A 25,310-nucleotide genomic window follows, 5' to 3' on the forward strand; every position below is an offset into this window, starting at 1 on the left:
TCTTTCACACTGTGGTATAGAAAACCCTAGACTTCACTAAACAAATGTTAGTAGGAATTTCCCACCCTATCCCAATGATGTGTCACCCTACACTACCTTAGTGTATTTTCTAATGTCCTGAAACATAGCACTACCACAACACACTAAATAGTCATACTAGTAGTTAACATATATGATTGGTGTCTTAGTTAAGGTTTTACTGCTGTGAACAGACACCATGGCCAAGGCAACTCTTATAAGGACAACATTTAACTGGGGCTGGCTTACAGGTTCAGAGATTCAGTTCATTATCATCAAGGTGGGGACATGGCAGCATCCAGGCAGGCATAGTATAGGAGGATCTGAGAGTTCTACATCTTCATCTGAAGGCTGCTATTAGAAGACTGACTTCAGGCAGCTAGGATGAGGGTCTTAAGGCCATGCCCACAGTGACACACCTACTCCAACAAGGCCACACCTCCTAATAATATCACTCCCTGGGCCGAGCATATACTGCCACTTTGTCCAGTTTATTCATGTTGAGCTTTCTACCTGTCCATTTCTCATGTAGCAGTTGCCTTATACCAGATCACTGTCATAGTACTGTGTTCATTTATAGTGTTCATGTTCGTAGTCTCATGTTTTACCTAATAATGGCCATGACGTATAGAGATGCCAAAGAGAAGCCATAAAGTGTTTCCTTTAAATGAGAAGTTTAAAAGCTCTTGCCTTAATGAAAAAAGAAGTACTGTCTTTTCAGTGTTGCTAAGGTTTGTTGCTGTCTTGAAATAAATTTCCTAAAGATAAAGGGCAACTAATTCCTCTGCAATCCCAACTAATTCCATCTCAAATGGATACCCATACCTTCTTAGTAGTTTCCTTTAAATAATTTCTTTCATTTGCCGCAGTAGTACTACCACAATGACAAGAGTTTGCAATTCTTTGCATTGCATTCTTTAAAGTTATTTATTCTTGTCTTCTGAAAGGACATGTTGATTGGTTGGAGTTTTATCCTCTCCTTTCCATGAGTGCCTTCTACAGCAGTGATCACTGTGTGCCTCTTAAGGAGAGGAGCCCAGCTAGCTGACTGAAAATGGAAGTTTCTTTTATGGAATTCACTATTCTGTTTTTCTGAGACCCTAGGAGCCTGTTATTATATTTTGTCTCAATTTGGGTGTATATGTTCTGAATATGCATAGTGTAGAAACTGTGAAGGTGCCAACTCTAGGTGCTAGGAACACAAGAAAACCACTGACAACTGCAACAATGTCGAGGCCCCCAGAGACATGCTCTTGATAAATACCAGTCTTAAAATTTCCTAAACAAAATGATGATGATGATGATGATGATGATGATGATGAGTGGGCCCACATGGGAAATGCATTTCATAGCTTCCTCAAGCCATTGAAAAGATGAAGAAAATTCCCATTACGTGCTATCCCTAGCTTATCACACTGAGGAGTCATTCCTATTGCTCGATAGTTTTATTCTAATTTCCTTCTGGATCACTTAGATTCATATAAAGCTACTGATGACTCAGAAACAAAACTATAGGTATAAACAAGACAGCCATGTCTTAAGTGTACAAAGAGTGTGAGGTACACACAGAGCCAATCAGATCTGGATTCTACGGTGAAGATATTCCCATGGGCCTCACCATGTGCTACTGGTAACAAGCAAACAAATATACTGTGTTATCATATTCAAAGAAAAGCATGTTGTCCTGGGGTTTCTCTGCACCGGGATAGATTGTATCACAGGTGGATGGTGGATGACTCCAGTCTCTCTTTACTACAGGCTACTTTGTGGCTGTTTACTCCCCTGGCCATTTCCTTCATTTTCTTAATATTCAGCATCCAGACTTGATCTGCCACAGTCTGTTTCTGACAGGTAAGGTTGTAGCTTCTGTCTCCGCGCCCATAGGCTTGCTCTGACTTGAGTAACTGTCTAGGCCCAATCTTTTATTTGGTGATCTGCTTTTTTGTTTTTTTCTGTTTGCTAGGAAACAACAAAATGGCTGCTGTGCTACCTTCAAGTCCTTTGCAGTCCCTGCCAGGGTCCCTGATTCTGGACTGCTATTCTGGAAAGGTCTACAGAGCAACTCTTGATCAGTCATACTTGATGAGGTTCCTATGGAATGCCCGTCTAGACTGTGAGAAAATGGCCGCACTGCACTGTGTGCTGTCCTGTGGTCGAGACCCAGGTTTCCCAGAAGAACAGGTGAGATAATTGCTCGCTTGAGCTTAAAAACTGGCAACAGACACAAAGTATACTTACTTCGTGCTTCAAGACAAGCAGAAGTTAGGTTTTGCTCGATAACAGTCTCTTTGTTGAGCATAGTCTTCCTCGTTGGTTGGCTCTGTGCTGGACCTCAGGCTGTGAAGGTGCGTGCATCTATCTGTCTTTTGAGTTCAGTTGTTCTCTGTGCCTATCAATTCAGGTAACTTAGATCAGCTCTGGCTTAATACTACCAAATGGAGAAGCCCCCAAAGAAGCAATTCATAACATTTAAGTGGCATGCTCTGCTAAGTCATGTGATGACATCTTGTGCCATCCTGCTCCACCTGGCCTGGATTATGAACTGTCACTTTTTCCAGGGTATTCATGTTGAATTTTCAACCTGTCCGTTTCTCATGTAGCAGTTGCCTTGTACCAGATCACTGTCATAGTACTGTGTTTATATATAGTGCTTGTGTTTGTAGACTCATGTTTTACCTAATAATGGCCAAGACATTTAGAGATGCCAAAGAGAAGCCATAAAGTGTTTCCTTTAAATGAGAAGTTGAAAGTTCTTGACTTAATGGGAAAAGAAATACTGTCTTGTCAATGTTGCTAAGGTTTGTACTGTTTTGAAATGTATCTCCTAAAGATAAAGAGCAACTAATTCCTCTGCTCTCTCTTCCTTTCTCTATTTTTCTGAGATGAGGTTTTTCTCTGTTGCCCAGGCAGGTCTGGTACTTACTCTGTGGTTCACACTGGCCTTACAGTTGAAGCACTTCTCATCAGACTCCCCAAGTGCTGAGATTTCAGGTGTGAGCCCCAAAACTCAGTACTCTATTGGCTTCTTAGTGATGTGAACTAGTGTTCCAAGGACACACTAAGAAAATAATGAGTTTCTCAGATGACCTGCTCCCCTCCCTGTTTGTATCTGGTATAATGCATTACCAAAAGAGCCAAATAGGCCAGGTATAATGCCTCCGACCTGCAATCCCAAATGCTGAGGCAGAAGATTTCTATGATTTCAAGGCCAGCCTAGGCTACACCGTAAGTTTGATGATATCTTGGATTGTAGATATTCCTTTCCCAACATTCTCAGAAGAAACAAACACACCAAAGATATAAGACTTTGTGGCAAATATTTATTACATTTTTAATAAGATAGCTTACTTTATATTGCACACCGTCATTTGTAAAGCACAATTTTGTCATTTACTTTCTGAAGCTATTCTAAAAGTTCAGGAAAATCCTCTTATCAATCAGTGATGACTGAGGTTAGTGGTTGGCTAGTTAGCTGAAAAAAGTACACTTAAAAGAACATAAAACTTAAAAAATATACATTTATTTATTTACCTTTTGTGTAATATTCTTTGTGAATAAGCTAATTAAACTTCAGCTATTTTTCTTCCATAAAACCAATACTCTATGATTTCCTGTCCTTCTGGAAAGGTTTGTGTATGTGGATACATAGTCATATGTGTCTTCACAGGTGTACACGCATGTGTGTTCATGCACATCTATGTGTATGTGTGCTGAAGGCCGGAAGTAATATTGGGTGTCTTCAGGCATTCTCCACATTAATTTTTGAGACAGGGTCTCTCTAAACCTGGAGCTTTGCTTCTCTGCTAGGCTGGCTAGCCAGTGTCTCTTGCCTCCGTCCAGCATTGGGGTTATAGGCATGTGCTGCACCCCCATTTTTATGTGGGTTCTAGGGATCAGGTCCTCATGCTTGCATGGAAGTCACCTCCCCACTGGGCCATCTCCTTGGCCTCTAAACATTTGACTTCTAAGGAGATCAATAATGAAGACAACAGTATAACTTGTTTTTACCCACTTTCTCTAGTTGTTTCTTCTACATCTAGTCATTTAGTGTCTCAGAATCCAACTCTAGTCTTGTCATGTCATAGAAACATGATTTTTGACTCTTGCCACAATATGCAACTTTTACTGATGCAATCTGCATTGAACTTGTTTGTAGACATTTTGGTTAAACTGCCTGTGTAAAAATAAGTACAACTGGCACAGTGGATTTAGAATAAAGCATCCTGTCGAGAGTGAGCTATGGTTGGGCATGTCTTCCCTCAGTCATCAAGTAAAAGATGAGAACGTCTTTCTTCCAGCAGTTGAATGGAGGGATAGAAATTGTGTGAGAAGTTGCTGATGTAACAGGTGATTTCTGTTTGTTGAAAGGGAAGGACAGAGGTCCTCCTCATGGTAAGTGGTGTGACGGTGTTCACTCACAGTGATGGCTGCACTGGATTTTAACCCAAGGCTGGTGTCTGTAAGCCCCGTGGTTCTGTTGTGTATTACTCTTATGTCTGGTAGATTTCTTGATGGGTACTTTGCATAACACCATGCATTCTTGAAAAAAATGCATATTAGGTTGAAAAAGATTCTTCTGGAGCCTACCCAAAGGGTTCTGTTAAAAGGATATCTACAAATAATCTTACTTACAATACTGTCAGGACTATATTGGTTTTTAAGCTGGAAGTAGGTATACTTTCAGGGTACTCCAAAATAGATGTCGAATTTTAAAACTTCGTTCATTATATATTATAGCTTTATACATATATTATGTATTATATATTACATATTTTGTACTACTTTGGAGGGATGCAGTACAGATTTAAAAGACAACAGAGTTCTGTGGCCTTCCTTTTTAAAGGTTATTCAGTGGATTTCTGAGCGTGTTTCTGCCTGCCATTCATTTGACCTCATTCAAGAATTTCTAATTGGTAAGTGTTCCTGGTGCTGTGCTGTGAGCTGTGTGTTCAACCTTTCACTTGAGAGAAATCAGTAGGGTGATAATGAATGCTTCTGTCAAAATGCTGTTTAGGAGGTTTTTGGTTTTGTTTTGTTTTTTAACTTCATTGCAATCACTGGCTAATGAAATCTCATTCTCTTGTGGATTTTGCAAGAAGCTGTGGTTTCCAGAAATCAATAAGATAATGATCAGATTTTGATTCTATAACCTTATTAACAAAAATTTCAGTAAAATGGATCTTTCTAAGCTCAGGTTTATGTTGGTGGGCATCATGTCATAGTACCAAGCAGTACAAAATGATTTTTAAAAAATTACTATTCTCATTGTAAAGGGAGCACCTGAACATTTTTTATTCACTATTTTATTTATTTACATTTCAGATGTCATCCCCCTTCCCCATCCCTCTCCCCACTAATCCACTATCCCATCCCTCCTCCTCCTTTTTTGCCTTTATACTGTTTAAATTACATGCAAGTATTAAGGTCAGTTCTAGGTTGAGGAACTAGCAATACAATAGATGCAAATAGTCAAGGAACAAGCAAGACAATAAATACAGATAGTCAAAGAACACACATGACAATAAACAGAGTCCCTGTGATTACTCTTGTGATCACTATTTCTAAGGGCTTATCAGGATGATCAAAATATCTGAGCCTACTTCCCTGTCCTAGCCCAAAGTCATATTCATACCTGAAGCCTACTTCTTTGTTCTAGCTTAAGATTTAGATTTCAGCCTATAATTACTTCTTTGTTCTAGCCTAGGACTTAGATTTCTGCCTGAAATTACTTCTTTGTTCCAGCCTAATGTCAGATTCCTGCCTGAAGTACATTTCCTTGTCCTTGGCCTATGTCAGATTCCTTCCAAGCAGCCCATTTCATTGTCCTTGGCCAATGTCAGATTCTGCCAGGCAGCCACAAAAGCTCTCCACATCTCCTCCTTTTTATTGCATAAACAAGACTGAGCCTGATTTAGCTCATTCTGACAAGAAAGCCTTCCTTACCCATCATGGAATATGCTTTATCATAAGAAATGCACTTCTGTCTTAGGTTGGTAAGGCTCTGTGCAGAATCTTACCCATCCTTGGCTTGCCAGCCTGTTAAATTGATAACTCTGTCTGAGAGTCCATTGTCAGTTTCAAGTCATGTACTTTGGCTGCCAGCCTGTTGATGTAGTTAGAGACAGGCTTTAACACGATGGGCAGGAATAAAAGTATTCCCAGGACAAGAAGGGCTAGCCTGATCAAGCTATATATGCCATTCCTGAGGTTTGATCAAAATGGAAATACTAATCTCAGGCCATGGATAATTTTATTGGCATTATCTGCAGCATCAAAGCTCAACAGAGCAGCATTCTTTAAATTCATAATCTCATTATGCAAAGTTAAAACAACCAGAGAGGTGTTAGGATTATGCCAAATACCCTACAAGTGTCTTTAAATTTTTCTACTTATAATGACAATCATTGTAAATTTTAGAAGAAACACTACTCCAGTGATATTTGTCATGACACTTGAGATGGCTCCTAACTCTTGAACCCTGGACCTCTTTCAGATAATTTGAATAGGTTACAGAGCATCAATTCATTGTTCCAGACACCTATATCAATCATTTTGTATACTCAATACATTAGTAACATTTTTTTTTGCTAGATACTTAACAAAAATAGCTGTCTTAACTCCTTGTGTCAATGCTATTTCAGAAGCAGTGGTGCTAGCAATTAATGAAATTAAAGTGTTATACCAGCAATAATCAAGCACGCTACCCTCTTGCTTGTGCTTAAAGCATAACTCACTTCTTCCAGCACGTTCAAGCTTTTTTTCAGAGAATCAAGGTTTTCTAATACTCAGGGCAGTAAGACAAAAGCTGATTGATAGACCCCCATAACAGACATGCCAGGTTTTATCACACTAACACAATTAGAAATTATACAGCCAATGCAACTTACAATAAATACTGTAGAAAAGACAAAACCAATTTTAGCTTGACAATTAAAAGAGCCTTAAAGCATGCACTAACCCTTATTTGAAATCCAGATCCTGTCCCAACTTTATCTCTTGCTATCATAATATCATAGAGAACTGCAGCTAACTTCTGAAAATGTTCAGATCCAGCCTTCCAAATATAGACTGTTATTTCCAATATTAGATTGAGTCCTAATAGATGGTCACCTTTAAGAAAAATACAAGAGACGTTATAATTTCTCTTTTTGATTCTCTGTCCCACAAGTTCTAAAAACTTGAGGCAAGGCAGCTTGTCCCATCTGGGATATAGGCAAGCAAAGGTGGGTCAGGAACATATGCCCAATACAGATTCCCAGTCACCCTTGTCAGGGCACTCAGCAAGCTCACAGGTCAGCATCATTCTTTGTCTCAGCAACAGCACGTTTCACCAATCATTCTGGCAGCCACCATGTTCCAGTAGCATCCTGCAGAAAAAACACAAACATGCCCTCTTCCCCACATTAGATGTGTGGTCGGGATCAGGCCATATGCCTCTAAGTGGATCCTTCCTTTTCACCTAGGCATAAATATGCCTAGTTGAAGGGTTCCATAGATACTCAGCAGAAGGTTCCTTGGCATCTAATTTTTTTTAATTTAAAATAAAAATGGTATGATTTAAATAAATTTGTGATGTTCAGGTATATACCTTCCCCTTTTTGATTTTATGAAGATATTGTTTTAAAGTTCCATGGGCCCCTTGCACAATACCTTGTCCTTGAGGATTATAAAGAATCCCCATAATAAATTGTTGACAAAAAGTCTCAACTGCTCTGCTCGACTACAATTGACAGATCCATTATCTGTTTTTTATTGGATGTTTTATTTATTTACCTTTCAAACGTTACCCCTCTCCCATTTCCCCCACAAAACTCCTTATCCCATCCCCCCTTCTCCTACTTCTATGAGGGTATGCCCCAACCCATCCACCCATTCCTGCCTCCCTGCTCTCAAATTTCCCAACACTAGGACATCTAAACATTCAGGAACCAAAGCCCTCCTCTTCCACTGATGCCTGACAAGGTCATCCTCAACTACCTATAGAGGTTGAGCCCTGAATCCCTCCCTTTGTGTTCCCAGGCTGGAGATTTAGACCCTGGAAGCTCTGATTGAGTACTTTGTTACTCCTTCTAAGAAGGACCAAAGCACCTACACTTGTTCTTTCTTCTTATTGAGCTTCATGTGGTCTATGCATTGTATCTTAGGTATTTTGAACTTTTGGGCTAGTATCCACTTATCAGTGTGTGCAAACCACGTGTGTTATTTTGTGATTGGGTGGTGATATTCACTCAGGATGATATTTTCCAGTTCCATCCATTTGCCTAAGAATTTCCTGAACTCATTGTTTTTAATAGCTGAGTAATACTCCATTGTGTAAATGTACCACATTTTCTGTATCCATTCCTCTGTTGAAGGACATTTGGGATCTTTCCAGCTTCTGGCTATTATAAATAAGGCTGCTATGAACATAGTGGAACATGTGTCCATGTTGTATGTTGGTGCATCTTTTGGGTATATACCCAGGAATGGTATAGCTGGGTCCTCAAGTAATACTATGTTCAATTTTCTGAGGAACCGTCAGACTGATTTCCAGAGTGGTTGTACCAGCTTACAATCCCACCAACAATGGAGGAGTGTACTACTTTCTCCACATCCTCGCCAAGATCTGCTATCACCTGAGTTTTTTATCTTAGCCATTCTGACTGGTGTGAGATGGAACCTCAGGATTGTTTTGATTTGCATTTCCCTGATGACTAAGGATGTTGAACATTTCTTTAGGTGCTTCTCTGCCATTCACATTTCCTGAGTCGAGAATTCTTTCTTTAGCTCTGTACCCCATTTTTTAATCAGATTATTTGATTGTCTAGAGTCTAATTTCTTCTATTCTTTTTATATTTTGGATATAAGCCTTCTATCAGATGTAGGATTGGTAAAGATCTTTTCCTAATCTGTTAGCTTCTGCTTTGTCCTATTGATGGTATCCTTTGCTTTACAGAAGCTTTACAGTTTTATGAGGTCCTATTTATCAATTCTTGATCTTAGAGTATAAGCCATTGGTGTTCTGTTCAGGAACTTTTCCCCTACGCCCATGTATTAGAGGCTTTTCCGAATTTTCTCTTCTTATTAGTTTCAGTGTATCTGGTTTTATGTGGAAGTCCTTGATGCAGTTGGATTTAAGCTTTGAACAAGGACATAAGTGTGGATCGATTTTCATTCTTCTACACGCTGACCTCCAGTTGGACCAGCACCATTTGTTGAAAATGCTCTCTTTTTCCACTTGATGATTTTAGATCCTTTGTTAAAGATCAAGTTACAATAGGTATAGGGGTTCATTTCTGGGTATTCTATTCTATTCTATTCTATTCTATTCTATTCTATTCTATTCTATTCTATTCTATTCTATTCTATTCTATTCTATTCTATTGATTTTCCTGCCTGTCTCTGTACCAATTCCATGCAGTTTTTATAACTACTACTCTGTAGTACAGCTTGAGATCAGTGATGGTGATTCCCTCCAGAAGATCTTTTATTGTTGAAAATAGTTTTCAATATCCTGGGTTTTTTGTTATTCCAAATGAATTTGAGAATTGCTCTTTCTATCTGTGTGAAGAATTGAGTGGGAATTTTGATGAGGATTGCATTAGATCTGTAGATTGCTCTCCACAAGATACCTATTTTTACTATATTAATTCTTCTAATCCATGAGCATGGGAGATCTTTCCATCTTCTGAGAACTGCTTCAATTTCTTTCTTCAGGGAAATTGAAGTTCTTGTCACACAGATCTTTTACTTGCTTGGTTAGATTCACACCAAGGTATTTTATATTATTCGTGACTATTGTGAAGGGTCTCATTTTCTTAATTTCTTTCTCAACCTGTTTATCTTTTGAGTAGAGGAAGGCTACTGATTTGTTTGAGTTAATTTTATATCCAGCCACTTTGCTAAAGTTGTTTTTAAGGTTTAGGGGTCCTCTAGTGGAAGTTTTAGGATCACTTAAGTACACTATCATATCATTTGCAAATAGTGATATTTTGACTTCTTCCTTTCCAATTTGTATCCCTTTGACCTCCTTTTGTTGCCTAATTGCTCTGGCTAGGACTTCCAGTACTATATTGGTAGGGAGAGAGTGGGCAACCTTGTTTAGTCACTGGTTTTAGTGGGATTGCTTCAAGTTTCTCTCCATTTAGTTTGATGTTAACTACTGGTTTGCTTTTACTATGTTTAGGTATGGGCCTTGGATTCCTAATCTTTCCAAGACTTTTACCCTGAAGAGGTGTTGAATTTTGTCAAATGCTTTTCCAGCATCTAGTGATATGATCGTGTGGGTTTTTTTTTCCTTTGACCTTGTTTATATAGTGGATTACATTGATGGATTTCCATATGTTGAACCAACCTTGCGTTCCTGGGATAAATCCTACTTGATCATGATGGATGATTGTTTTGATGTGTCCTTGGATTGGTTTGCTAGAATTTTATTGAGTATTTTTGCATTGATATTCATAAGGGAGATTGGTCTGAAGTTCTCTTTCTTTGTTCTTTTTTTATGTGGTTTAGGTATGAGCATAATAGTGACTTCATAGAATGAAATGGGTAGTTTTCATTCTTTTTTTATTTTGTGGAATAGTTTATAGAGAATTGGTATTAGGTCTTCGTTAAAGGTCTGATAGAACTCTGCACTAAAACCTTCTGGTCCCGGATTTTTTTTAGTGGGGAGACTTTTAATGACTGCTTCTATTTCTTTTGGGGTTATTGGACTGTTTTGATGGTTTATCTGGGCCTGATTTAACTTTGGTAACTGATATTTGTCTAGAAAATTGTCCATTTCATTCAGATTTTCCAATTTTGTTGAGTATAGGCTTTTGTAGTAGGATCTGATGATTTTTATAAATTCTTGGTTTCTATTGTATGTCACCCTTTTCAGTTCTTTATTAATTTGGATACTGTCTCTCTGCCCTCTGATTAGACTGGCTAAGGATTTATCTATCTTGTTGATTTTCTCAAAGAACCAGCTCCTGGTTTTATTGATCCTTTGTATAGTTCTTTTTGTTTCTACTTGGTTGATTTCAGCCCTGAGTTTGATTATTTCCTGCTGTCTACGTCTCTTTAATGTGTTTCCTTCTTTTTGTTCTAGAGCTTTCAGGTATATTGTCAAACTGTTAGTGTATGCTCTCTCCAGTTTCTTTTTGTAGGTACTTAGAGCTATGAGTTTTCCACTTAGCACAGTTATCATTGTGTCCCATAAGTTTTGGTATGATGTGTCTTCATTTTCATTAAATTCTAAAAAGTCTTTAGTTTCTTTCTTTATTTCTTCCTTGACAACATTATCATTGAGTATTGTTCAGTTTCCACATGAATGTGGACTTTCCATTGTTTTTGTCATTATTGAAGACCATCCTTAGTCCATGGTGATCTGGTAGGATGCATGAGATTATTTCAATATTTTTGTATCTTTTGAGGCCTGTTTTGTGACCAGTTATAAAGTCTATTTTGTAGAAGGTACCATGAGGTGCTGAGAAAAGGGTATATTCTTTTGTTTTAGGATGAAGTGTTTTATAGATATCTGTTAAGTCCATTTGGTTCATAATTTCTGTTAATTTCACTGTATCTCTGTTTAGTTTCTGTTTCCATGATCTGTCCATTGCTGAGAGTGTGGTGTTCAAGCCTCCCATTATTATTGTGTTATTCTTGTGTGAGGTGCAATGTGTGCTTTGAGCTTCGGTAAGATTTCTTTTATGAAAATGAGTGCTCTTGCATTTTGTGCATAGATGTGAAGAATTGCAAGTTCATCTTGATTGACTTTTCCTTTCATGAGTATGAAATGTCCTTCCTTATTCTTTTTGGGAGCTTTCAGGTGAAAGTCGATTTTATTCGATGTTAGAATGGCTACTGTGTTTTCCAGCCTTTTACTCTAAGGTAGTGTCTGTCTTTGTCACTGAGGTGTGTTTCCTGTATGTAGCAAAATACTGGGTCCTGTTTATGTATCCTGTCCATTAGTCTATCTCTTTTTATTGGAGTACTGAGCCCATTGATGTTAAGAGATATTAAGGAAAGTAGATTGTTGCTTCCTGTTATTTTTGTTATTAGCGGTGGCATTATGTTTGTGTGGCTATCTTCTTTTGGATTTGTTGGAAGAAGATTACTCTCTTGCTTCTTCTAGGATATAATTGCCCTCCTTGTATTGGAGTTTTCCCTCTTTTATCCTTTGTAATGCTGGGTGTGTCAGAAGATATTGTGTAAATTTGATTTTGTCATAGAATAATGTGGTTTCTTCATCTATGGTAATTGAGAGTTTTGCTGGGTATAGTAGCCTTGGCTGGCATTTGTGTTCTCTTAGGCTCTGTATGACATCTGTCCAGGATCTTCTGGCTTTTACAGTATCTAGTGAGAAGTCTGGTGTAATTCTGATAGGTCTGCCTTTATATGTTACTTTACCTTTTTCCCTTACTGCTTTTAATAGTTTTTCTTCATTCCGTGCATTTGGTGTTTGATTATTATGTGACAGGAGGTATTTCTTTTCTGGTCTAGTCTATTTGGAGTTCTATAGGCTTCTTGAATGGTTATGGGCATCTTGTTCTTTAGGTTAAGGAAGTTTTCTTCTGTAATTTTGTTGAAGATATTTACTGGCCCGTTAAGTTGGGAAGCTTCACTCTCTTCTATACCTATTATTCTTAGGTTTGGTCTTCTCATTGTGTCCTGGATTTTCTGGATGTTTTGGGTTAGAAACTTTGCACTTTGCATTTTCTTTGACAGTTTTGACAATATTTTCTATGACATCTTCTGCAATTGAGATTCTCTCTTCTAGCTCTTGTATTCTGTTGGTGATGCTTGCTTCTATGACTCCTGATTTCTTTCCTAGGTTTTCTATCTCCAGGGTAGTCTCCTTTTGTGATTTCTTTATTGTTTCTATTCCCATTTTTATGTCTTGGATGATTTTGTTCAATTCCTTCACCTTTTTGGTTGTGTTCTCTTGTAATTCTTTAAGGGATTTTTGTGTTTCCTTTTTAAGGGCTTCTACCTGTTTACCTGTGTTCTCCTCAATTTCTTTGAGAGTGTTATTTATGTCCTTCTTAAAGTCCTCTGTCATCATCATTAGAAGTGACTTTAAATCTGGATCTTGCTTTCCTGGTGATATGGGGTATTCAGGACTTTCTAGTGTGGGAGAACTAGGTTCTAATGATGCCAAGTACCCTGGGTTGCTGATGCAAATGTTCTTGTGCTTGCCTTTCACCATGTGGTTATCTTTAGTGCTATCTGCACTGTCTCTGACTGTCTTTCCTATTATCTTGGTTGTGTCAGAACTGCTTGGGGTGGGTGTTGCTGCTGGAGTTAGAGCTGAAGCCCAAGATCTGCTCAGTGCTTGGGCACAGACTGGAAGGAACCAGTGCCCCTGGCCAGGTGTGAATTCCTGGGTCCCAGAGGGTCCCAGTTACTTCTTGTTTGGGGTGGGTGTTGCTGTCTCCTTACCTAAGATACTGCCCGGGTTAGAACTCCTGGGAGCCCTGCCTCCTCTGGGTTTTGTGGGATTGGGTACAGAGCTGTAGCCCAAGATTTGTTCAGTGCACCTGAACATTTTAAGCTGGAGATAAAATCATAATGGCTAACCTCAGGAGACATGAATGAGTGGCGAGGGCTTATTGTTTTACTGGATTTGGTTAAATTACCATGCTGACTTCTCTGTTTCTGTTATGTCTCATTTTATAATCTGCTCAGCTTCTTCCTATTGGAGTGTGTATGCAGAGCTGGATGACGTGGACATGCTCTTACCTTACTCCTCTGTGCTGACTTGGAATGCAGTAAGTAACAAAGTCATGGTTTGCTCACCACTGTGAGTCAGGGGAGACCATTCCTGTTATGGTAACCAGTGTTGTGATTTCACTCTGTTTTGACTGACAAGGAGCCAAATTGAGATTTCTTGTCAGACAGTATAAACAACCCTAATCAGAAAATTCAAAATCTAAATGCTGCAAAATCTGCAACATTTTAAAGGTTAATATGATGCCAAATATGGAAAATGTATCCTATGTGGTAAATTCAATATACATACATGCATACATATGCATATACACATATATATTATATACATATTCTAAAATACATATGCAAAAGAAGTATTGTATCAATAAAAGTTTGATGCTTTGGGAAGACTCAAAGACATGTTTCTAAAGTTTGTTTGTGTTGTGAAAGATAAATAAATTTCATGTGTAGATTTTTGTTTCCTCACTAAAAGACCTCATGTCTATGAAGGATTTCGAAACCTAAAATATTTTAAAAGCCAAATCTGAATCACTTCTGCTGGTAAGCACCTTGGTCAAGGATGCTTAGCCTACAGTGAGCATTAGCCAGAAGTATTTACATAAAGCAATAGGCATGATGGGCAGACACAGGGTGACTGTCTCTCTTTCTTCTGGCAGGCAGAACAGAACCTCAGTGATGGCATCCTATAAGACATTTTTATTCCTGTGTTGACCAGATTCAAGTATTTAATGGGTTTTATGAATGAGGAATGGCTAGACCACTGTGATGATTCTTGGTAGAGTTTGACTTTTAGGATACCTTTTCCTGTTTTTATAAAGATTTATAAAGAAAATTAGGCAACTCAAAAGCTTCAGGGAGAATCAAAGACATGCTTCCTGTTGGTCTAGACACCTTTACGGTAGGCAGTGATACACCAGGATGCTGGTCCATATGAGGCGGCCCGCAGCACCTGCCTCTTCCCCTTTCAGTTAGATGGTGGAGCAGTGTGCTTGATCTTGAAGTAGGAGTTGTATTACAAAGGTATTTATAGCAGTATTTAAGCAAAATTTAGGCAACAGGCATTGGGAAATATGTACTAGATAAATCATGACACTTCTCACTTTGTGTTTTGCCTCTGTCTCAACACAGTCAGTAGAGGCGTGTAAAGAGCATGCATGTAATTCAACACTCAGGAGGCCTAAGCTGGAAGATCCTCAGTTGGAGATTAGCCTGAGCTACATAGTAGTGAGACACTGTCTAAAGAAAAGAAAGAAAGAGGCAAATGTGTTTGATTTACTTAATATTTTTTGTTTTCTTTTGTTGTTGTTGTTTTGAGACATGGGCTTATATAACCCAGCCTGGTCTGCCTCAGTTCCCTGTGTAGCTGATTTCTTTAAGCCCCTGATCTGATCCTCTCAAATGCCCCTCCCTCCCAAGTGCTAGGATAGCAGGCATGCACCACCATACACAGTTATGTTTGATTAATTTATAAAGTTTTGTTACTTACAATAGTAGTGTTTTCCTGAAGGACTTTTCTGATTGTTTTCTGGGTTATAATTATTAGATTTCTTTGCTTTGGTGTAAAATTGCAAGGGAAAAGACAGGGCTTCTCCTTTTCCTAGGCACACACTTTGTTTTTTCTTTCAAACAACTTACAAATGTATAACCAGAGTGTGGTTATGTGGAAGGAAGTCTGCAGGTTACACCATTGGGTCAGGAAACACACACCTCAGCTCCCTCTGTGTGTTACCCACTGCTCTTCGGTCCTATGACTGAGGTGTGGAGAGGTAGGATTGGGAGCAGTGGTCCCTGGGCTGTGTTCTTACCTGGATGCTGTGTGAGGCCACCATCCCAATGGGCAGGGATTCATTTGTTCATTTCTCAAGGCTCTCTGAGGCTCAGGAGACCTTGTGAACATACACATATGACACCAGGAAGTCCCACAAGAAAATGTAGAGAAACCCATAATTATAACCTCGGTATGTTAGACTTATCTTGGGGTTTACCCGAGTGGTTTTACAATTTCTTGTGGTTGCGATAGGTTCCTAGAAAAGGCCTCCTCTAATCCAATGCTCTGTGTTCTCATATTCATCTTTAGTAATGATGCAAATATTACCCTTCCCTCGTCAACAGTCATTCCTAATGCTACCTACACAGGAAGTAGCAAGTTCACATATCCAGATGGAAAGATTGACTTGGATTTTTTCTTTTAATTTGAGATAGAGAATTCACCATTTAGCTCAGAGTAGCCTAGAAGCCTCTCACTTGAATCACAGATGTCTAGCACTACACTTACCACCAGTTGGATTTTTAAAATAAACTCTATTATAAAAAACAAAACAACTACAACAATAGACAAACACCAAAACACCCAAGGATGGAATTTAATTGTACTCAGAGTCTATACATTTCAATGGCCTTCTATACAGTTAAGTAAAATACTAGAAACTATTCTTGCGCATAGCTAATTCTAAATTGTGCATTGTAATTATAGTTGTTTTCAAATGTTACTATTGTACCTTTGAAAATGCTATTTAGAACTTACAAAAGTTACTCTTTTTGTTGCTATAAAAAAAATAAAATAACACAAGAAGCAGTTTAAGAGAGGAGAGGTATTTTTCTCACAGTTTTTTGGATATAGTCCTACGAGGCGGAGAAAGCATAGTGGCATGGCGGCAGCTGGCCATACTGCACCACAGCCCAAAGTTAGGAGCTATAAATGCTCCACCCCCATTGGATTAAAGCTCTCTGCAGTCCCATACCCACAAGGAAAGGTGATGCTTGTATGTAGGGCTGGTCTTCCCACCTCAATCCACCTAATGAGTTATGGCTCACAGACATGTCAGAGATGTTCTAGACACTGCCAAGATGAGAATAAATATTAACATCACAGAACGTGGGATCCCACAGCTGCTCTGAGGTGCCTGTCGCTGAGCATCGGTGAGAGAAGCACATGGAGAGCCTTACCTACAGAAACTCAGTAGCACTGATCTTCTACAGTTTACTGCTTCACCACAGGTGACTTCCTCCTGTAGGAATAGTGTGTAGGTGACATTCAGCAGTCCATGTGCCCGCCAATCAGATATCTTTACAAAGCACTCTTAAATTGCTGTCTAGTGCCATCTATATTTTGAAGGAAATCTGAATTGACTGGCAGAAAGGCAAACTACATAGTTAACATACAGACATTTTTTTCATAGTATCCATGGGGTGAGGGCAAGTTGGGAAGTTTATCCTTTTAAATTTGGCCCCTGCCCCTTTAAGAGGTGGGGTTTCATACAGCCAAGGCTGGGCTCAGACTTACTAGAACACTGAGGATGGCCTTGAACTCATGATCCTCCTGCCTCTATCTCTCTTGCCTGGAATTAGACATTCAACTACTCCTGGCTCACCAGTCTTGTCCTACTGGTCACTAGGTAACAAGATGCCAGGGGTGAGGTTAACTGGCATGAACTGCACATTTTAGCACTGGACTGTGCACACACTCTTTACGAGGCCCTGAGATCTAGGTGGACCACAGTTCGTGAGAACCCCATTCATTTTTTTTCCTTCTAGAGAGGACAGGACTAGCTCGTGCTACAACTAGTGAAAGAAGGCAAGGGCAGAAAAGGAAGGCAAAAAGATATCAGGATGCTTTTGCTTAATTATGACTTTAATAGTTCCAATATAATTTCCCTCATTTGTTTTTAAGTAGAAATGTCTAAAAATACAGTATTTGTTCTGTATTTTCTCACAATAATTGTTCCCCTCTCTTTAGAGAACAAGTCAGCTATTATTTAAAGAATACTTAAAAAAAGAAAAAAGAAAAAGAAAAAAGTGGGGTGGTTGGGTTCACCTTTAATCTCAGGACTGGGGAGGCAGAGGCAGACAGATCTCTGTAAATTCAAGGCCAGTCTGGTCTACAGAGTGATTTCCAGGACACAGCCAGTGCTATACAGAGAAACCCTCTCAATCAAAACAAAACAAAACAAAAACCCAAAATAAAACAAAAATCCCAACCTCAACCCCCACAAAAGAACAAAAAACAAACAAACAAACAAACAAAAAGCCAAAACAAAGCCAAAAAAGGAATATTTCATTTTCCAAGGCAAGAGGCATACTGCCCTATTATTTTTGTACTGGGAAGTTATTTAAAGTAGAAGTTATCACACAGGAAGCTGGCTGTCCTCGGCTCTTGTCTATACAGAAGACACTTCCTGAAGGCCTGAGCATGGGTGGTTGATATGCTGTATTCATGTTTCCCTTCCATAGGAAATTCCTGGAATCAAGCTTGTGACAGAGGAGCTCCCATTGCCACTAATGATGGTAAGTCCTGCCCTGAGAGGTTGAAGCAGTCATGTTGAGAAGACCTCTGCTGCCCCTATATTACTGTGGTTTCAAAAGGTATTGCAGCCTGGTAGAGAAAGGTGGTGCCTTGGAGCAGTTTGGCATGCCTGAGAGTCCTTCCGAAGAGCCTGCATAATCAGTCGCTGATATAAGTTAGCCTTAGGACTGTTTGAAGAGGGAGGTTTTCTGAAGATAGAGAATTACAGAGCCCAACTTGAACCAAGGATGGCCCACCAATACTTGCTACAAAGCCTCTTACCGAAGGAGCTTTGGAACACGTCTTTAGGAGGCTGGAATCCGTTGTCCCTGATTTATAGTACTTCCTTCAAACACACACACATACACACGCGCACACACACACACACGCTTACACATACATACACATATACACACATATACACACACTCACACATGCATGCACATACACGTGTAAACACGCATACGCACATACATACACCACTCATGCACACATGTGAATGTACATACACACAGGCGTACACATACACATCACAAAGACATGCACACACACACACACTCATACACACAGAGACACATGTATGCCCCCCCCGCACCCCACACAATTTCCAGTCATAAAGCTTTAAGTAATCTGGACTGGGATTTCTTGTTTCTCTCAGAGCATCCTCTCCATTCCTCAAAAGTGAGGCCATGCTTGCTGTATGGCCTGCCTCAAGCTGTTTCCTGTCACAAAGGGACTTTGTGTCTGTCTGCAATCTTCTGGTTTCAGGATACAGAGGGAGGGTTGGGTGAGGTGAGATGAGTAGAAGAGAATACGCTCACAGTTAAAAGCTGAAGGGTCGTTAGCTCAGTTACCTTCAGCTCCTTCGCTGGGTTTGGTGTTGCTTCTGGTAATCACAGCCTGGCCTAGCCTGGGAAGTCTCGGTTCCTGGCAGTAGAGGCTGCTGCTCCTTGGGCTGAGCCCTTGTATTTACGGTTGATTCCTTTGGATCCTTGGCACCTCACCGACAGCTGTGGAGGACCAGTTTTAAGGTCCCCGTCATGTGCTGGGGCAAGAGAGGTCAGATGGAGGCTGGCTTGGTGGCTCTTCTTTGGGTCTTAAGAGGCCCTTGAAAATAGACTGCCCAACTGTCCAGAAGCAAGTGTGGAGTCAGCAAAACCCTCCTGATGCAGGAGGATGACAGGGTCATGCGTTATAGGTGATGATTTGGGGGGGGGGGGACGGGTGCGAAAAACTGCTGCTTCTTCTCACTAGTAATCCTACCAACCATGGTGCATTTACCTGACAACCCACTGAGGTTGTCATTTCTTTGTTCTGTTTTCATGCTGGGGTTGAACTCTGATCCTTGAGGTACATGCCAGACAGTTGCCTTCCCACCTCTACTCTAACCCCCCTGATTTGCTGGGATTCCAGGTATCTCTTACCACCATGACTGGCCAGAAGAAAGTTAATTTACAGTTCTGTAGTTTCTAGTACATAACTGTCCACCATCTCCACATTCTTTGTCTCTGTCATAGATATGTATATTTGATTTAGTAATTATGGTAATCTAGAAATATTTGATCAAATAAGAACTAATAAATACTTTTTTATGTTGTAACATAAGTAATGAACTGCAATGATTCCCCTGAATTGGCATGTCTGAATTTATTTGATCAATTTTCTGGTTCTGAGCATTTAATCTCTAGACACTATACAAGCATTTTTCGGGACGATAACATGGTGGTAAGGTGGTTGCCTCACGTATGTGAAATCTTGGATGTAATCCCTAATACCACATTTTTTCCTTTATCCAGTAAAGATAATATTTTGTTTTTATATATTCTTATACATATAGTTTTTCTATTGGTTTATTCTTCTAAGGTTCAAGGTTAAGAATGTCTTACAGTAAAACACGATGACAATTTTTATAGCTTTGATTTCTTATTCTAAACTAATATTCAATGAAAGTTGTGGTAATCTGCATGGTCAAAAAGATTTGGGGGACTAAAGAAATGACTCAGGGGTCGAGAGCACTGCTGCTCTTCCAAAGGACCTCAGTTTGGTCCCCAGGCCCCATGTCACGTGGCTCACAGTGGCCTCTGACCCAGTTCCATGGGATCCCACACACTCTTCTGTCCTTCGTTAGCAGCCACATACATGTGGCATACACACAGAGAGATGCACATACATACACACAAATCTAAGGACAAAAGGATTTAGGAGTTTATTGGTTTTATTACAACCTTACCGGCATTGTGTGTTTTCATTTAAAAGTATAAGGGTAAGGAGAAAGTCCTTTTTGTCTAATGTCCTAATTGGCTTATTAGAAGCCAATTCATTATTGGCTCACAATATTCTTATCGACTAGTAGTCAGTGTACTGGGACTACACGTCCTCTCTTCTGGCAAAGTCAAGGAAGGGAAGAGGACAACATGAGATGAGATGGCTCCTCCCGCTGTGACATGTGCTCAGTCTAGGGTTGTAGTCCAGGTGTGTCCCCTCAGATTTGGATGTTGAAGTCTTGATCCCAGGACAAGAAAATCATCACCTGAAAGTCAAAAAGCTTCCTCATTTTGTAAATGCTTTACCAAATAATCGTAAAAATTATATAAAAACGTGTTGTGAGGAGGGAGCCAGAGCAATGGCTCAGTGGTTAAGAGCATGGCTGCTTTTGTAGAGGACCTGGGTTCAGTCCCAGTGCCTACATGGTGATGCACAACTGTCTGGAACTCATGTCTTCTCACACCTTCTCTTGATCTCTGCAGGTAGCAGGCATGCATGCAGTACACATACACCTACATACCTGCAGGCAAACATCTGTATACGGTTTTAAAAATCTTAAAAAGCTCCGTTTTTTAAAAAATTGCCATATAGGAACAAGGCCCATGCTTTAAAGAAATGTTGTCAAGACTGACCTTCCTTAGGAGGGCTTTGATCCTTGGTAAACTATGGGCTGTTCTGGGGAAGCTGCAACTTGTGTAAAAGGCTGATAATAGCACCTTATTTTATAGTGAGAAGAGAAACCACTAAAACCATTTAACCACAGGAAACCAGGGAGGGAAACTATAGCTTACTCAAATATTTGGGAAAGAAGAGTGTGCTTCAAAGCAGAGGGCTGGGCAGTTTTGCCAAAGTAGTTCTCTCTCTGTCTCTCTCTGTCTCTCCCTTTTCCTTTCTTTTCCTTCCTTCTTTCCTTTCCTCCCTCCCTTCTTCCCTTTCTCCCTCTCTTCTTCCCTCCTTCTAACCATTCTTCCCTTCTTCCCTCTTTCCCTTCCTCCCTCTGACTCTCCTTCCTCAGCCTCCCAAGGGCTGAGATTCCAAGTGTATGCCACATGCCTGGCTCAAAATCAGACATTGTTAATATCTGTTCATGTTAGTGTCCAATCACATGTTCAGTGATTACTGAGTACCTGACTGGGAGAAGGCCAGGAAGATTTGAAGCACTCCTGCTTAGGACACGTGCTGTGAATCCTGCAGTTTCAGGTGCAGGGCTCCTGAGCATCTGGGAAGAAGGTGTTTGCCACCTGAGCTGTCCACCCAGACTTTGCTTCCATGCTTCTTCATTCAACATGTTTGAAAGCTGCTTTAACTAGGCAGGGCATGAATATACTCCATGATGAAGCACAAAAGGCATTAATTCTCCTTGGAGCATTCCATGCAGACAGATACCATCATTTGCTGCCAATCTGAAATACTGCCACAGCCACAATGTAACGGCTCACTGTTTTGAATCTTTAGAATTGTTTTGGCGAAAATCGTTTTGGCGAAAACAAAGCACTGTTCCAAGCTGGTTTTGGGGGGTTTATGATTTTCCAAAGTTTGGATTGCATATGTCTTCCTGGGAAAGTGAGTTACAGTGAGTTCAATTAATGTTGTGAACATAATTTTATGATAACACGATAAGCAGCATTGTTTGTTATTCATAGAGCCTCAGGGTAGTGAACTAATTCTTGCCTCAGGGTAGTGAACTAATTCTTGCCACTTCTGTAGAGACTGGATAGCCAGACTACCTACCTAATAGCTATAAAACTGAGAACCAGACAAAGATAGAAAATTATTATTTCTGTTGCTTTCTTATCAGCCACTCTGGGCTGGCATATGCTTCAAGAAAGCTAAATGTGAGGTAGATGGCCATAATTATCGATTAAATTTAAAATCATCCAGCCTATTAAAAAGTAAAACAGAATGGCTGATAAAATTCCCCAGTTGGGTCAAGGAAGTGGAATTTTTGCCAGATACTGGAGCAAGAGGAAGCTTATTTATATTCCTGAGGCTTGAATAAGATAGTTGTGTGCTTGCAGCTGTCTTAATGGGCAGCCTCAGGAATTCCAGTTGTTTGCCACATGTGGGGACGCTCCCACACAAGGCTCTTAGTTAAGGATGCTGCCTTTTGAACTTCTATCCACAGAGACATTTACTATTGCATTTTATATATGTTAGACATGATGCAGGCGTTGCTGGATTTCTCTGAATAGTAAACAGATGTTGGTCCTGAGGTGAGAGCCACTGAGGATCCTAGGAAGACTGAAGTGTTAGCTTTGCTCCCCGTGTCCTGGTACAGAGAGTAAAGGGCTCTCTCAGACTGGGCCTTCTCCCCTAATCAGCAGAAGTAAGACCAAAGCCAGGGTCTTTGAGAAATGAGAGGCAGATGCTTATTGCTGTCAGGTGAGCCAGTACCACAGACTCATTTTGTTCTGTTTCTGGATCAATTGGCAATCCAAATTGTAAATGGGAAGTGTCCCTTGGTGTAATTGATAGTTGTGATTGGTTGCCTGTGGCATCTTCAGAGACAAAGAGAGGTGATTTTTGAAGAAGAGATGGGAATAATTTTCTTTCTTCCAAAGTTAAAAAGTTAAAACTCCTATTTGTGCGGGGATGGGGGGGATGCTTATTGGCCATTCCATCTGATTGCTTCTTATACCAGACCCCCAAGGACTAGCTAAGCTTATAGATACTTGGTTCACAAAACCCTTTTGTATATTTTTAAAGACTTATTTAATTTATATGTATCTGTGTGTGCCTGTATGTTTGTGTGTACACTAGATGCATCTGTAGAGACCCCTCAGATCCCTGGAGCTGGAGTTTAAGGGAAGTATTGAGTTGTCCCGTGTGGGTGCTCAACCCAGGTGTTCTGTAAGACCAGCAGTATGCTTAACTGCTGAGACATCTCTCTAGTTCTCAGTTTTGTATTTTGGTAGTGCGTATCTTGAATCTCAGCACTCAGGAGGCAGAACTCTGAGTTTGAGGCCAACCTGGTCATCAAAACGAGTTTCAGGCTAGCCAGGGCTACACAGAGATACAGTCTCAAAATAAACAAAAGGCTCCACTTTCCCAGTAGCTGATGGGTGTGTTTTAAGAAGTGTGGTTCTTCCTTTGCATTGTCCTTCTTCATGGGGACAGTATGTGGAGCTCTTCCAACTCCCCTTCAGTCAGGTCTCGGTTGAGTGCCCTGGCCACACCCAAACACCAGGTATGGTGTGGAGCTGGCTGATTGGGTGGGAATACATACATTCTATTTTCTTTTCTTTTCTTTCTCCTTCAAGGTGCAGCATCTAACAATTTTTAAAAAGTAAAATAAAATAAACACTACTTTTATTCTCTGGACCAATGAGCAGGTTGGCGTTAACTTAGACTCTGGGATTCCTCACAGATAGACATTCTTTAACTCATCTCCTGTTTCTACCAACTCACAAGTCTTTACACAGTGCCTCTCTGAGCCTTCAGTGACGTGGGCTGACTGCAGCTACCAGGACAGGCTCAAACCATGTTTTCAATTGTAGTGATGATCCATAAAGATCATCCCGGGAACCTGAAAAACCACTCCCCCAAACCGTTAAATTCAAGCAGATGGCACGGATTCTAATGGACCACTGACGCCGAAAAACTCAAGCTGGAGGCTGCTGTCCAGTGCAGACAATAAAGGGCTATTTATCTTCTCTCAGCTTTCTAAAGCTGATCCAAAGCCACAGTCTGTATTCTGGGCTCTCAGGCTTTGTTCACTCACCAAGAGCCCCGTAGAACATACTGTCTTCATGCTTCTTTTTGTAATAGTTCTCTGGGCCTTGTGTTTTTCAGTCTTCTAAATAGGCCTTTAAATTTGCAGTCATCTCTGAGTGTGGACAGATTAAGCATCACGTTGCCAGACCTATGTCGATGCATTTACCAACAGTGAGAGAACATGGAGGTTATAGTAAGCCAGCAGACTCCAAAAATCCTCTCCATTCAAATGGGAATATTTATGGGGTCTTTAACACTATTTCTTAATGTTTGTTTAACACTATTTCTTACTAAGTTTTAATGTTTGTTTTGTTTAAAATACAGATTTTTTGTCTTCCATTGGCGACTTTTCTTGGATAGACATGGACAAATGTCTGCTCATTTCAGATGGGGCATCTAAAGAAATAATACCCAAGTATAACTTGGTGAACCAGGGCGTTTATTGGATCACCTATAAGGACTTGGATGGGTAATCCCTGGGGTGGGGGAAGCTGCATCAGTGGGGCTTCCTGGATGAGTCTCTTCTTCCACAGCAGCTGCTTAATTATGCATAATTATAACTAATTATGTGACCTGGAAAAGACTTTCCCCAGGCTTGTGAGTCTTGTTACCTTCCTGAGGCTTTGAGCCTCCATCTTCCCTCTAAGGGGGAATGTTGCAATTTATAAGAACAGGGGCTCAACACCTTCTTATTCGGTGTTCTAGTACAAGGTATGAACAGCGCCCCCAGGAACATCCTTGTTTGTGTGCACACTCTCTCACCCTTGAAGACCTTGAAGACCATGGACCTGCTCACTGTTTTCTCCGTTATTCTTGGTCGACTCAAGACTATGATAAAAAAAAAAAAAAAACAAGCTTTAAGAATTCATTCATTCGGGGTTGGGGATTTAGCTCAGTGGTAGAGCGCTTGCCTAGCAAGCGCAAGGCCCTGGGTTCGGTCCTCAGCTCTGAAAAAAAAAAAGACAAAAAAAGAATTCATTCATTCATTCATTCATTCATTCATTTATGTCTGTGTGGGTGTGCAGGTAAAGGAGGGCTTGTGGGAGTTGATCCTTTCTCTCCACCCTGTGAGGCTGAGATAGAACTCAGGTCAGCAGGCTAACCCACTGAGTCATCTTACTGGACTCAATCGTTTTTTTAAATAAAGAGAAGGATGAAGAAGAAGAAGGAGGAGGAGGAGGAGGAGGAAAAGGAGTAGGAGGAGGAGGAGGAGGAGGAGGAAAAGGAGAAGGAGGAGGAGGAGAAGGAGAAGGAGAAGGAGAAGGAGAAGGAGAAGGAGAAGGAGAAGGAGAAGGAGAAGGAGAAGGAGAAGGAGAAGGAGAAGGAGAAGGAGAAG

The 25,310-nt window shown here is 40.2% G+C and overlaps 1 protein-coding gene across 3 annotated transcripts in view; it reads left to right on the forward strand.

The window, feature by feature from the left end:
• The window catches only part of LOC114640243 (gamma-secretase-activating protein), a 119,917-nt gene that overhangs the window by 40,737 nt on the left and 53,870 nt on the right, over positions 1-25,310 (forward strand). For all 3 annotated transcript variants that reach the window (XR_003714126.1, XM_028789186.1, XM_028789185.1), the window contains exons 14-18: positions 1,777-1,869; positions 1,982-2,199; positions 4,862-4,931; positions 13,669-13,751; positions 17,944-17,997. Coding sequence is in view for 2 of the 3 variants with exons in the window: in XM_028789186.1 (XP_028645019.1) it covers positions 1,777-1,869; positions 1,982-2,199; positions 4,862-4,931; positions 13,669-13,751; positions 17,944-17,997 (518 nt within the window). In the remaining variant the exon portion in view is untranslated. The remainder of the gene's footprint in view (positions 1-1,776; positions 1,870-1,981; positions 2,200-4,861; positions 4,932-13,668; positions 13,752-17,943; positions 17,998-25,310) is intronic.

This window comes from Grammomys surdaster, unplaced genomic scaffold, assembly GCF_004785775.1.
Source record: "Grammomys surdaster isolate TR1022 unplaced genomic scaffold, NIH_TR_1.0 125793, whole genome shotgun sequence".
NCBI lineage: Eukaryota > Metazoa > Chordata > Mammalia > Rodentia > Muridae > Grammomys > Grammomys surdaster.